This window comes from Alligator sinensis, unplaced genomic scaffold, assembly GCF_000455745.1.
Source record: "Alligator sinensis unplaced genomic scaffold, ASM45574v1 scaffold49_1, whole genome shotgun sequence".
In the NCBI taxonomy this organism is placed as follows: domain Eukaryota; kingdom Metazoa; phylum Chordata; order Crocodylia; family Alligatoridae; genus Alligator; species Alligator sinensis.
Genome location: NW_005841970.1, coordinates 1896284 through 1911443, shown reverse-complemented (window position 1 = coordinate 1911443; position 15160 = coordinate 1896284). Strand labels below are relative to the sequence as shown.

The following is a 15160-nucleotide window of genomic DNA, read 5'->3' as shown; positions in this document are numbered from 1 at the left end:
CCCAGCCAGATGCCTATCCAGCCTTCTCTTAAAGACCCCCAAGGCAGGGGAGAGCACCATCTCCCTTGGAAGCCCATTCCAAATTTTGGCCACCTTTACCATGAAGAAGCTTTTCCTGATATCTAGCCAAATTTTCCCCAAAAACAGATGGGGATGCACATTATCCAAAAGAAAAATGGATCCCCATGGGTCCAGAAATTTGATGATGTAGGTCTATTGCCACAGATCCTCTACCATCACATTTCTAGACCCATGGGGAGCTCTGTGGGATGGCACAGCCATTGCATAGCCCTATGCACTGGATTAGTGATGCCCATATCCAGACCTGGAACAGGCCATGGGAGCAGTAACTGTGGCCTTCAAGCCCCTGAAGCAGGCAAGAATTCCTCCTCTCCCTTTCCCTCTGTGCTCAGCAACACATCCCTTCCCCTCTCATTTCCCCACCTACTGGTGCCACTGTCCCCAGTTTTGTGGGGAACAGGGGTAGCTCAAGTCCCACTCCAGCCAGACTGCTCAATGAGCCAGATTTAGCAAGGAATAGTTACATGAGTAGGCAGGTTCCTCCTCCCTGCCTGGTCCCCAAGAGCAGGAGCTCCTGCTGTGTACCTCTTCTGTGCCGAACTCTCTGCACAGCCTAGCTGGAGTGGGGCAGGAATGGTTCTGGAGCGCCACATGTCCCCAGCTGAACTTTAAACAGTAGTAGTGGTAAATGGGATGCAAGGTCAGGACGGGAGGAAACATGCTGCTGAGAACAGGGGGAAAGGAAGGGGGTGCTAGGGATGGGGGGAACAAGTTTCTTACCTGATTCAGGGACTTTAAATAACTTCCCTACTGCTGCTGCCATGGCATGGTTTGCCCATCCAATTGAAGGGGATGCAGGGGAGGAGTCTGGGAGTGACTGGTATGCCAGGATCAAACTGGCACATGGCTCCAGACCCACTGGGAAAAGGCTCAGCTCTCTAGCTACTGTTACTTCATAAGATTATTTTTCCCCCACTTCAGGCTGCCCTTCAAGAACAGGGTATTATATACAGTAGTGTGCTGTATGCAAGAAAAATTGGTTTTAGAGAAAAATGCATTGTCAGGAATAATAAAACACAGAGGGCGTGTCTACACAAGACGTCTTAATGCACAGTGGACTTTTCTACTGTACATTAGCACGTCATGGCAAAAAACATGCGAATGCACTAACACACACTAGAATTACTCTACTGTGCATTAAGCATCACAGAAAAACCATTTGCCTTTACTACTGAGCATTAGCGCAGCTACTGTGCCTTTATCTCGTACCACATAATCAAGGAATTAAACTTAATGCACAGTAGCAAAGGCACATTAAAGAATGTTTAGATGTGCCCAGGGGCTGGAAATTTTAACTGGAGCTCAATCCCTTGACTAATCCATTGCCAATTTCATGCCTTACATCCCACTATCAATTACTTGCTCAAACCATAAGAGAATAGATTCAGCTACAGTCAATATCCTTCCCTGCTTTTTTTTTAATCTGTCTGAAAGGGCATCAAGTAACCTTTCAAGATTCTATATTATTACTTGGAAAAGGTCAGGCAATAGATGCACTGTGATTTCAAAACAATAAAACAGCCAGCATAACACACATAATCACCAAGAGACCAATATCTTATTTTAAAAATATGAAAGTTAAAAGTGGAAAACAAAGTCTCGTTATCTGCCTTTGAAAAATATTAGTACGTAATAAGGAGTTGAACGTTTTAGAATTTATATCACTACTGAGGTAGGTTTCTACAGTATATTCCTTGATGTTCTGACTATTTGCTGCTATTTCCATTAAAACCAGATAACATGGCCGTCAGTGGTCATTCAAAAGTCAGTAGTGATTTTGGGTGTCCAACTTGAGACAGAACACAGTACTTCTTGAAAGTTGGCTCCCTTGAAGCATTTCTAGTTGTATATATGTAATGAAAAGTCAGGGACACTAGCTATTTGAAAATCTTCCCGTGTTTTTGTGTGTGCAGTGATTATCTTAAGTGTGTGCATACACACTCATACACACACACAACTATGGTTCTATAGTAAAACTTTGTTTGCAGAATTGTTTTTAAACTATATTTTTGAATTATTTACAGCATACCTCGGCGATATAGCAATCACATGGGTCTACACGTGATCGGCAGCTATGTCACCATAGTGGCACCGCTACAGCGATGTAGCAGACAAATCTAACCATGTGCCACACACACAGGCAGTAACCACCCATACTGTGCCATGCTTTAGCATTTCCTTTTGGAAGTAGCAAACCATGTGTAGATGCACCCTCTGAGTACTAGATTGAGTTGAAGTATATCACGTAGATCACTGATATATTTTTTGATTTTTTTTTGCAATTCACAGAAAACTAGCAGTCACCAACAGTGATTCTTAAACTAACAATAGTAGTATACTGTACTGTGGGTCATTAGGATTTACAGCCCTTAGCACCCTGCCAAACTCACATCAGATACATCCAATTAAGTGACAAGATTCTGATCAGTCAGACAACAGCATTAAGCCATAGGGTCAAGAATACTAAAAAAGTGATACATCAAAGGCATAGATTTGCAATACCTTTGTTGTGACCACATCTCTAGGTGTGCTTGGCTCAAGGCCCAGACATCTCTACAGCATGAGCATTTGTCATCCTCCTCAAACTGAGCCAACAGGCAGACTTTAAAGCCCCTGATCTCTTTAATCTTTATTGCACCAGACAGCAGTTGAAGACAAGCACTATTTATGAAACGCTAATTCCATTTAATCAGTCTAGCTGGTCAATAATGACAAGAAAAAAGAAACAATTGACAAGAATGAAGTGATCAGAGCAACACACTACAGGTATTCCCAGGGAAATAGAATCACATAGGGTCCTACAGATTTACTATAAAATGGTCCTTCAATTAATGAGGGGGAAGGGAGAAACAATAGGAATCAAAGTCATGGATTTTTTAAAAATAGCTTAACACCTCAAAATGTGATACATTAAGCACCTTATGGATCGATAACAGGAGCTTACTGTGGCATTAACTGTATGTTTTTGTGAATGAAAATGGTGCAGAATTCTGAAAACCCACATCTTTAGTTCTGAGCTACCTAGAGGATAGCAATCCAAATCACAACAGAAAACTCACAGAAAAGCAATTTTGTTAATCATGTTTCTGGTAAAAAGACAGCTCACCCTTTAACAGCCATACTTACTTACTGGTAAAGTGGAAATTGGTTCTGCCCTCATAGAAATGAGGTTAGAAATAGGGTTCTGCCTCTGAGGACTTAATCAGGAACAAAACTGACAGTCAAATTGTTATTGGTTCCCTTTTCTACATTTGACTCTTGACAAAGATCTTGTAGTCAACACACATTTTCTTTCATTTCACATTTCAGTTTAGATTTACACTTACTATTTTGGTTCCATTTGCAATAGATCTTTTATTTGTTCCCAGGTTAATGCCTAAAATGACATGTGAATAGACCTGGCAAGTATTTGTAGTAACCAATTTATTTGATTCATTTAAACCTTTCTATCATGCTCACAAATAAGCACCTAAGTCTACTTGTATGTCAAATCTGTGGAATAGAATCAGGCCCTTTTGGTCTTAGCATATTTCCTGATTGAATTGTTTATCCTTATAAACTACTCCTGTTTTAGCCAGAAATAATTTGTATTAGAAAAAAATATATATTCAGTCTTCATTAACATTCAAATTATATCAACACAATTTTGCTTCTGAGCTGCAAATGAGAATAAGAACTTCTGAAAAGCAAAAGTAGGAGTATGGAGTATAAATATGACTGAACTGAAATGTAATTCAGAATGCACAGAAAAATTGAGGTAAAATTTTCTCCTGCTCTTCACCTACATACAGCTTGCACTGGTCCAAAAGTAAATAACTAAAGCTTCAATAACAATATTTTTTTTTATTTCAGGATCAATTTCAATGTTATTACTAATACCAGAAAATATCCAGGTTGTTTCATTTGCCATTATTACAACTTTTTTTAATTCTTTGATCATCGGCTTAAATAGACCATCATTTCCACTAACAAAAGAAATAAAAACTAGTAAAACTATACCATTAAGCATAAATATATATTGAAGGCTAAATATAACTGTTTCACTCAGTTTTGAAATTTCTTTGTAATATCTACTAAGCATATGTTTATGTTAAACAGCTTTTTGAATATTTGGGGCTCATCCATGGGCATTTCCCTATAGGCAAACAGCAGTGGCAAATAGTTGTGCCTCTGCTACTTGTCCCTAGGGAAAGTCCCTGCACATGTGCTGTGGCATGCAGCATATTACCTGGGGTGAGGCCAGCACCTGAGCTGGTCCCACCAGCCTTACCAGGGGTTCTGGGGGCCTCCCATGGCTGCAGTGGTGGCAATCTGAGCACGCAGAGCCTGGCAGGTAGCCAGATTGTGGCTCTGGCTGGCCAGGCTCCAGTTCTGGGCAGTGCATGCCATTCCAGTTTCATTTTTTTTTTTTTTTGATACTCAGAGTTTACAGTATCTAATTTTGCCTCCATGCTGCAAATATGCTGCATGAAGAACCTATTCACATGCACCACATGCATTTTGTGGCACCTCAAAAGCCTTTGAGATGTCACAAAGCACTCATCCACGCTCATCTGGACATGCCCTTGGAATCTACACAGACCAGAAGCAGGACATGAAAGAGAACCGAGGTCTCTTAATTTCAGCCTTTTTGTCACACATTCATACAGATGAAAATCAACACTGATTGTTATAAATTATATAAAATTTGTCATAAAAAATACTTAAATGTTCTGATGAATAACAAAAAAATGCCACAAAGTCAAATGAAAAACATGGTGTGATGCCAGAATAACGTGACTGTTCTATTTCAGATTCACCACATATAAGATTGGCTTGATCTTTTTCTCAGTATTACTTATGTGAGCATGTGACCAAGTGCCATTTGAGGTAGCTGAGTCCTTTTTCAGCTTTCACATACAACACAATATAGTGATTAAGTCTCCAAGCTTCCATATAAAAAGTTCCATATAACAAATATCAAGATTACAGATAGCATCCAGAAACCATGAGCAACAAGCAGTCCTTTAAAGAATATTACTGATTGCAATTGGCAGCTAATGGTTGATGCAACATGTTTTGAATCTGTTCACAGATGATAATGTTGTGTGTGTTTAATATGCATTTAAAGTGGCCATAAATATTATCGCCATTGGCCAATAACAATACTGTGTGTTGTTTTAGCAGTAGAAACATAAACCATGCATTGCAAATCAATACCATTTGTTTTACTTCTTGCAGCTAGTGATTATAAATTATCATCATCTATTAATTACAGAATTTCAATTCTTCACTGTTTTGCTTTCCAGCTGTAATAAATGAATAAATGATACCCAGGTCTCTTCTTGAGAAGTGGGTTGACTAAATAACATATGAAGAAAAAGAATTATGGTGCTAAATTGAAGCTAATAAAGCCTACTGATGAGGAAAAGTGGTATGATCAGTTGATAATCAAAAAGAAAATGATTGTAAAATGAGAAACAAGTAGTAATCAAAGCTTTCAGTTACTCAGACATGAAAATGTAAATAGAGATTAGGAAATTACAAAACTTTTAACTAAGTTTCTCAGAGTAATAAAAGAGAGATGGAAAAGAATATTGATGAACATCAGCAAAGAAGCTGAGGAATATGGCGCATGGTAAATGGCATTAAAAAAGATAAACAGTAAGAACAAAAGAAGAAAATGCAAAAAGCCAAAAAATGCATATAAAAACCATACACAGTGACGCTGGATTTTATGCATGTAGCTCAAAAAATGACGGCCTGAATTTCAGAGATGCTGAGGAAATTAGATGTTGTACAAATCAATATGGACTTCATACGCTCACTACTTCTAAAACTCACTTGAGTGCTGATTAAACAAACTATAGAGACAATAGATTTTTTTACATTATATTTCAGGTAAGCGTATGCACACATTTACTTATGTATTATATAGTTTTCACTTTTTGCATATTAGTATCCGCCCATTAAATTTACTGTAAATGACACTGGAGAGGGATAATGCAGAGTTTCCATACAGGAAGGGATTTTTTTGAAGTATGCAACCCCTATAAATTTCCTGAAACCAAACAATTTATGTTTAATATATTCTGAATGAACCTATAACTTTTTTTTTTTTTACTCTCACTATACAAGGTAAGGTGGAAGCTACTTTAATCCACAACTCCAAATTCATTTGGAAAAAGAGAAGGCCTAGGGAACAATGGGCATGAGAACTGAATAATAAGATGTCTAAATTCTGTTTTCTCCTCTTTCTCCTGTTTTCTCAAAACACTTTGCGACAGGAAATATCTTTTTGTCCTGTCCTTGTACAGTGTGTATAGTACAATGGAGTTCACCTTATCCATGTCTAGGGCTCCTGGCCCACAATCCAGGATCCCAATCACTATGGTACTAAAAAAAATAATGACACCTATGTGCTGACAAACTAACACAGCAGGTGCCATGGGAAAGGACTAACATTGATTTCCTTTTGTCAGTCCGTGTATGAAAAGTGAACACAGATGGTTTCATGTCACAGTTTTGACTGTCCTTTCCGTGGAAAAACTTGTGTCAGACAGAAGATGAGAGTGAGTTTGTGCATACCAGTACTTATTTTTCCAGCAAGGCTATCCCCTTATTTATCTGGCAAAGTGACAACTTCCTTAAGGTAACTTATGGCTTCAAGTCTGTAAGGATCATTCATTACAAATTCCTCACACCAATCTCATTTGGAATTTGTTCAGAATGCAGCAGCACTTTTGCTCATTCATTACAGTAGCTGGAAGCACATTGCAGCCTCCCTACATTCTTTACCATTACCTACTAATAAATGATAGACTAGTTATGAACTGTTAGTGTTGGCTTAGAAATGTTTTAACAGACCAGGTGCTGGTAATATTCCAGCTTCATTCAACAAGTTACTGATGTCTCGAAGCACCAACCTTTATGGACTTCCATTTAGATTAGCAAATATTTTCCTCCTTTGCTATGGAAGGCTGTGGATTGTGAACCTCATTTCTTACAAAATTGATCTTTGTCCACATTTCTCAAATACACCTAAAATATTCATACTCACTCCAAGTGGGGTTTTGTTCTATTTTTGGATGGTACTTTTAATTTTGGCATTCCATAACTCTACAATTAGTATGTTAAACTTAGAGCTGGAAGGAACTTCAGGAGGTCATCTGACCAACTTCATGCTCAAGGCAGAATCACCCCTGACTAAACCATCCCAGGCAAGTCTCTCTTTAACTTGCAATTAAAAACTCCTAAGGATGCAGATTCCACAATCTCCATGGGTAGCCTAAAGGAGAACGTTTTTCCTAATATCCAACCTAAATTTCTCTTACTGCAATTTAAGACCATTGTTCCCTCTTCTGTCTCATGTGGCCCCAGAGACTAGCCTATCAGGCTAGCAGGTAATTAGTGTTATTAAATTCCCCCTCATATCTTCTTTTCTCCTAATGAAAGAACCACCGGTTCTTTCAGCCTTTCCTTGTAGTTATGTCTCTCAGATCTCTAACCATTTTTGTTGCTTTCTGCTGGACTTTCTGCTGAAATAATTTGACACATCCTTCTTGAAGTGCAGGGCTCAAAATTAAAAAAAAGTACTTCAAGTGAGACCAAGTACCAAAATAACTGATTCTAAATATAGAAGAAACATCACTTCCTTAAATTTGATTAATTTTAGTTAAAATAAGTTTTTCTTACAATATTTCTGGAATGTTGCCATTTCTCTCATGGCTTGAAAAATAAACATTCCAGAGAGTTTTGGAAAGGATATTTTAGGCATGTATGTCATACAAGATGCAACATAGGATTTCAGTGAGACTACAGTCTTAATCTCATGTCCTCATTCCACCAGAAGTAACCACTAGACAGTAGCATTAAATGGTAAGCATAGAAGGTAGGAAGGTAGCAAGCTGTACACGAAATCGTGAAGAGTAACAACTGTGAAACTACATAGTTTGTCTACATGTTAAAAGTGGAACGTAAACTTCCTCAAAAAAGTCTACCTCAACAAAAAAAATCAATAAAAATCAGTCCTCTAGACAAAGAATGAAGTACATGTGTTAAATTCACCGACTGATTTCGAAAGTCAAGAACTCTTCATCACAAACTGTGGTAAAATCCAAGACATTTGTGAACAGAAACATTTCTGTGCAGTGATTGATGGAGAGTCCTAATGATAAGTAATAAAACCAGTTTTGTTCACTTTATACATCACTGACCTGGAAGAAGGAATGTGCAGAAAGGTCAGTAAGTTTGCTAATTAAACAAAACCAGAGTAAAGGCAGGCAATTCAAAGGAAGAGTTAAAATTCATAATGATTAGAGTGGCTTAGAAACAGAGGAGAATAAGTGTCTTATGTAATTCAGCCTGCAGACATGTGACATCAATAGGGTTAAGAATACATGAATAAACTATACGAAATCTTTAAGGCTCATATATCACAAATACAAGAAAAATCTAAATGCAGCAGTAGAAAAATATTGAATATTTGTATCATATCCACACATTTATTGGATGTATGTATTTTAAACTATAAAAATCCAGAAACACACAATGACATGTTAATATTTTATACAAGGCAATTTATTGAAGATCAGACTGAAAAAAGAAAAGGAAGAATAGAATTAAAATTCTTCTGGCCATCATGCAGTTTGTTTTTTTTTCAAGAGCCAAAGGAGTAAATTTTTGTTTACCAAATAACTAGAGCCAACTCAAACTTGTATGGGACTCAGACTCCACCGAGCCATTTAATACACTGTTTTGCTATAAAGTCAAGTTGAGCAAGAAATGACGCTTATTTAGAGAACTTTCAAAAGTGTTGTTTAATCACTGGCATTCAGACCTACAGGGAATAAACGCTCCTTTGCACATGTTCCTACTTACCCGCAAGGTCTGTATGTAAATACAATGTAGCTTTCTTCATCACTGCGTTCAATAAATGTAACACACGTGTGTTTTTCCCAGTGTCGCATTGCCTGTTTGAACATTGCTCGCTGGCTGCCTAGAAGAATTGTATGACATGAAATTGACGAGATTTTTAAATTTACGTCCTACTTCCTGGTATCTGATTCTAATCTTATGACACTGATGCACACTCCCAGAAATGAGTTATTTTGAAAACAAAGAAAACTTTTAACTCCGGTTTTCAAAACTAAATGAAACAGGAATTGGTTTTCAAATGTTTTTCTTTGTAAACATATATGCTCCTTTAAACCGTATGAAAAAGACTACTTTTTTTTTTTTTTCCCTAAATCAGACCCGGCTTTTACACTCAAAACCACTGAATGAAGAAACAGAGCGTCTGTAAAAGAAGGATATATCAGAAGATATGTGCACATATTTCCAACATTTAATCTTATAAAGATTGAAGATTTTAATTTTTAATGCTTGGAATGCAGACTGCGTTTTAATAATCTATATACAGTTTGTTCTATTTATGCGAGTTATGTTTCTTTTTTACCTTAGTGAATATGAGAGTAAAGTGTTAGTGAGAGAAAATTCAGGGTACCCATCAAAAGGTTATGGATATTTGATAAGGGACTGTACTGTATGAAACCACTCCATTAAAATCAATGGAAGTTCAACAGTGACCTCAATGAGATCAGAGTAAACTCCAATGCACTTGTGAAAACCCCATATTCTGTAGAATCAGTCCAACATAACAAAGACTACCTAGATAACAGCTGTGCACAATTCCTCCCCCAACAGCCCTCTACCAGTGTCTAAACCCTGATCTCAGAGAACTAGGTTGTGAGAAGACAGGTCACCATTCACTTTATTAAATCCTTACCCTCTTTGAGACATTGCCAACAAGATTGCAAATTACAATCAGTTGTGGTAGCAGGGGCTTTTTGCTTTGTTTTGTCCAATGGGAAGATTTTTAAACTAACAAAGCTTTATAAACCCATCATATGGTAGTAATTTTTGGCCACTATAATTGGGCTGAATTCAAGTCAGTGCCTCAAGGATGAAAAAATTAACATGGTTCCTGTCTTCCCAATTTGTTTCATTTGCAAAAGCTTGGGGATTTACCTTTCACTATGAAAGGAGTGTGAAATTTCACATTACATGTTTTCATTTGTTTGTTCCACTTTCTTTTGGATCCTGCTTCTTCTAAAACAAAAGGTCATGTTCAGTATGGCGTTGTATAAATATCCATGCTGCAGGTTTGACCTTCAGTTCTCAGTTTTGGGGGTGACTTATCTGAATTTCTGTGAGCCTTTCTTATGTTTCCCAAAGCTCTTTTGGTTTTCTTTATCCCCTTCAGGCACAATTAGAAAGAACTTAGTGCATATCCAGTAGACATAATTTTCATTGTACTCTTGGCTTTATATTTATTCTTTTCCTTTTCACTATCCTATTCTTCTTGATTATTATTATTAAAATTTTCCCCTTCCACTATTTTACTGTTTATTTGTTTTCAGTTTTATTGGGTAATATTTATTTTGTACTTTTATTATATTGCATTTTTAAATCTTATTATTTTAAAATCATTCTTCCCTACAACTTTTTATAGTCCATAACTATTGTAAATATCTGCATATACTCTTAAAAGTGTAATATGTTACAGGAAAAATTAATTTGACCCAGCTTGTTCCCTGCAGCTAGGATTCACAGAAATTTTAATGCCCGAATTTAAAAGAATTGTCCCCCAAATCACAAAAGTCAGTTATAACCATATACTAAATAACCTATAGCAATTTAAACAGATTTAATTATACTCTCTTACTTGGGCTTTTAAGACAAATACACAACAAAAATATCAAACAATGAAAAATGTTCTCTCCCTAAAACACAATAGCCTAAAAAGACTAAAAAATTTACTGATCCAAAGAAGCCTGATCCAGAGCCTCAGAAGGCAACAAAAAACATTCAACTGACTTCTGAGGACTGGGCCAGGGTCTTTGCAAACCTGCTCTATCAACTTCCCATTTTAAATCACATATCTTACCAGTAAAATTTCCACCAATTAGATATGGAATGACACCTCCTGGCCATATTCTCTCTGTTCGTGATGTAGCAGCCCTGGGATATCGGTTTTTCTCATTTTTTCCAGAAAATTTTACAGTTGCTCTTGCCTTACTTGTATTATTTTGCTCAAAGCCTGCAACGACAATTAAAATGCTGTAAAAGATCAAAGAGATCACAAAGCAAAACATGTATTTTATGCTTTTATCCGTTTTTATTTATGTACTCTAATAACTGAATCTAATTTTTACACATGTAATTTATATTTTCAATGTAATATATAACAATAATTTATGTTTTTAGTTGTGGAAAGACTCATCATCCTCAGTACAAGAATTTGTACAAGATAGGACCAAAAAAACAAAGAAATACTTTATCACCCTAAAGAAATTGCCAATACAACTGTTTCTAGATTATTTTAATGTGGCCAAAACACCTATACCTATGTTAAGCAAAAATAATTTAAAATTTCACTTCCCCAAAATAACTTCAATCTTTTAACATTAAACTCTTAGCTTATAATTACATTTTAATATTCTTCAGGTGTTAGATTGCAAGATAAATGTAGAATCCATATAGGTATATGTAGTAAATAATTATTAGTGAATCATCTGGTATGGCATGGACATCCTACCCTTATCAGCTTTGTTTAGGGTTAGAAGCAGGTAGACATTTATACAAAACTGAATGCCAATAACTATTACATAATTATTTTTGTAAAATTAAGGAAGAACCTAATTCTTATATCAAGAATACAGAGAGGTGCCACCACGCATTTGTAGTCAGTTGCTGTGCTGTGGCTAATCTTACAATAGATGCCATGATGCATACACGCGCAGACACACGCGCACATGCACCCACCCACCCACCCACCCACAATTGTGATTAAAATGTATTTTTATATATTTTCCTGAAAATGCGTTGGTTTTCATGGTATTACAATTAATATACTGCATCAAACAGTGGATAAATTCATTCAGTATTAAGATGGATTTCCAAGAAACAGCCTTCTGAATTTATACTAGCAAAAATATGATTATTTTCAAATGTTTTCAATGCAATGTAAGACATAATAAGTGTTCAAGATGCAATGGCTTACAGTGTCCCAAAACAAATATGCACCATTAAACATTATATGCAAGTTTCCATCAATGAATCAGACATGCAAACAGAGTATAGCAATTGCATCGGAAATGCATCACATTGATATTAGGTGAATTAATAATCATGAGTACTATTGTAACAAACATTCATGAAAAAATTAAAATAAAGTATTTTATATTCCAAATATAGCCCTCATAGGGCTTACACAGATATAAGAATTCTAACAAAATGCAGGTAGGCAAAAAGCTAATCTCTTCATTATTTTTGTTTTAATAATTTATAACAATACTTATATAGAATGGGCTTAAGGTGTTAAAGTGCTACCATTATCAATGTTTTAACTTCACATTACATCAGGCAGCCTTCTAATTTAAACAGTGAAAATACCAGAGCCAAATCTTCTTATCCTGTCTATAAGCTGATAAAGGGCACCTCGCTTTTTTGACATCCCACGCTCTCCAAAGCCACCTTAAAAAAAAAAGAAGAAATAGTATGGAAGTTAACAATACAATATGTTAAATGTTAATGTCTCATGAGGAAAATTAGGAATTACCTTTTTGGAATTGCAATGCATCTTTAAGGAAGTTTAAATTCTTAATGACCCATATACAAATTCTTTAAGTATTCTTGACAAAGAAACAAAAACACATTTGTAGCTGAAAGATCTTCAAACTTACATTCCAGAATGCAAGCCAACATGTCTTTGTTATTCAGACATGTCATGACAATTACATCATCTAATTATTATTTGAAGCTTTTTTCTTTCTGGTGACCTTGAGATCCTCAGTGTCACATTGATTGACAGGTAGAAGCCCTGCTCTCTCAGAAATTTCCTGAATGCATACCACAATTTTCCCATTTCCAAAGAGGAAAAAGAGAGACTGTTACTACCCCAAGGTCATCACAAAAATTAGAAAAAGAACAGAAAAAAGGAAAAATGGTTGACTTTCTCCCAAAAGATACTGGGTTCTTTCCTTAGCCTTCAAATGGATCTTTAAAACACAGCCAGTCATACAAGGCTGGCTGAATTATAAAATATTTAAACGTGACTTCTGAGGCATATCTTTCTGTGTAGTTACAATAATCAGTAAGTTAGAGAAAAGCAGTTAAAGATAACCGCCCAAAGAGGCAGTTGGATTTTTACTGTCTTAACATTTACCATTCCATGTACAATTGTGCTCCAGATTTCTATTGTATATATGGTTAACATGAATCTGCTGAATACTTCTTACAAATTAGTTCTTTTGTGAATATAATCACAATCACTTTTAACAGGGTTAATAAGTGAGAAAAGAACACCATGATGTGCACTGAATACCTGGAAAAGATAATGTAGTTTCAGATAACTTTATAAAATGCCTGTAAATTCTTTTGTAAGAAGCAAAATTTACTATGAAACATTACTGTTTTTAAGCTACTGTAATAGGAGAAGAATGGTAGGACCAAAAACACTGCAGGACTCATAATTATCTGTAGGTGTGGATCCTCCAACATTTCCTCAAAGCCTTTCTCCTCCTAGATTTCTTTTTCAGAATAACAGTATAGTGACATTATTTATTAAGAGCATATTTACTAAGTGGCAGTTTAAAAAGCAAATTAAAAACTAGACAACTCCATGTAAGGCAAGCAAGAAAGTGTGCCTGCTCAGTGAATAACAATGTGCCTAATTATTTGGACTACACTGTCACATAGCTGCTGGATCCCTTGAGAAAAATTTTCTAAATTTTTAAAAACATTTTAGGGAGATGAGGTAATACTTCAATACATTCCTTCCCAAGAAGTTATTTGGTTAACCACAATATATTTTGTAAAACATACACATATTCTGTATTGCCTATTATCAATGCATTATATCTCATGTTAACATTTATTTTGTAAAATATTACATATACAGTAAAAGAATTCAGATAATTATGAGAAAAAAATCTTTAGAAAACAGAATCTATAGAAAACAGGCAAATGTCAAAAGAGACACAGTAAAACAGAGGAAGCCATGTTTTTATCATATTATGAAGACGTAACCCCTTAATTATTTACAAAATATTAAAATAGAAATAAGGAATAAGTTTTCTACCAGATAGTTACTTTTGTGTTAACACACACAATTTATTGCATTTAATGAGCAAAGGGCCTCCTGGAAGATAAGAAATTAATAAAAGGAACAAAATCTTTTGGCAGACATGTTAATAATCTAGACATGGTAGCTTTATTCCTGATGTTGCTGCTCCTACTTTTACATTATGTGGATGCATTTTGTTTTATAGGCAAAATAATAGAGCTGTGCCTCAAAAGGTCAAAAAGTAATGATCTAATATTGCAAATTCACATAAATAAACCTCATTGAATTTCCATCATTTGAGTCCAATTTGCAAAATCATGCCCTACATTCATTATTTGCAATGCAAGAGCCAGATCCTGCAACCAGCATCTTAGTAACTGAACTCCCAAACATATAATTTTTTTCTCATGAAAATCAAATTGTCTTCAGTGGAAATCTACACAGAAGCAACTATACTTAAGGAACATAACTTGTGAATTCAGTGTGAAATTCTTTTTTTTTCCTAATTGTGTCAACTATCTGCATCCACAGTAAAAATAGCAAATTTTTAAACAAAAAATATAATTTGAGTTTAAATCAGGTACTGTCTGATTTTTTTCCCCTCTTTAATAATTACTTGTATTTTCTTTTCTTATCTACTGGGCCATGTAGTTTTATAAGTAGATGGTGGAAGAAAAAGGTATAAGCATTGGCTCTAATTTGGCATTGCATACAAGTGTATGCTTAAATTTAAGCACTCACTCAAATGCCATTGAAATCAATGGGATTTACCTCTAGGTTTAAGTGTTTTGCTAAACTTGGGTCAAAGTACGAGTCTTTATAGTGTAAGTGCAATCAGAATTTTCAAGGTAAATACCCCAGCTATTAAAAAGGATCACTTCACTTGAGGACCAGTTTAAGTTCCATCGACTTCAGAAGCAGTTACTTAAGCACTTTGCAGCCTAGTTTGCCTTTCATTATTCTAAATAGGGT

The 15160-nt window shown here is 35.6% G+C and overlaps 1 protein-coding gene across 1 annotated transcript in view; it reads right to left on the bottom strand.

Annotated features, from left to right (window-relative positions):
• The window catches only part of TLL1 (tolloid like 1), a 233936-nt gene that overhangs the window by 109654 nt on the left and 109122 nt on the right, over positions 1-15160 (bottom strand). Inside the window, exons 3-5 of the mRNA XM_006020836.3 lie at positions 12517-12597; positions 11009-11161; positions 8941-9058 (exon numbers count right to left, since the gene is read on the bottom strand). Of these exons, the coding sequence (XP_006020898.1) occupies positions 8941-9058; positions 11009-11161; positions 12517-12597 (352 nt within the window). The remainder of the gene's footprint in view (positions 1-8940; positions 9059-11008; positions 11162-12516; positions 12598-15160) is intronic.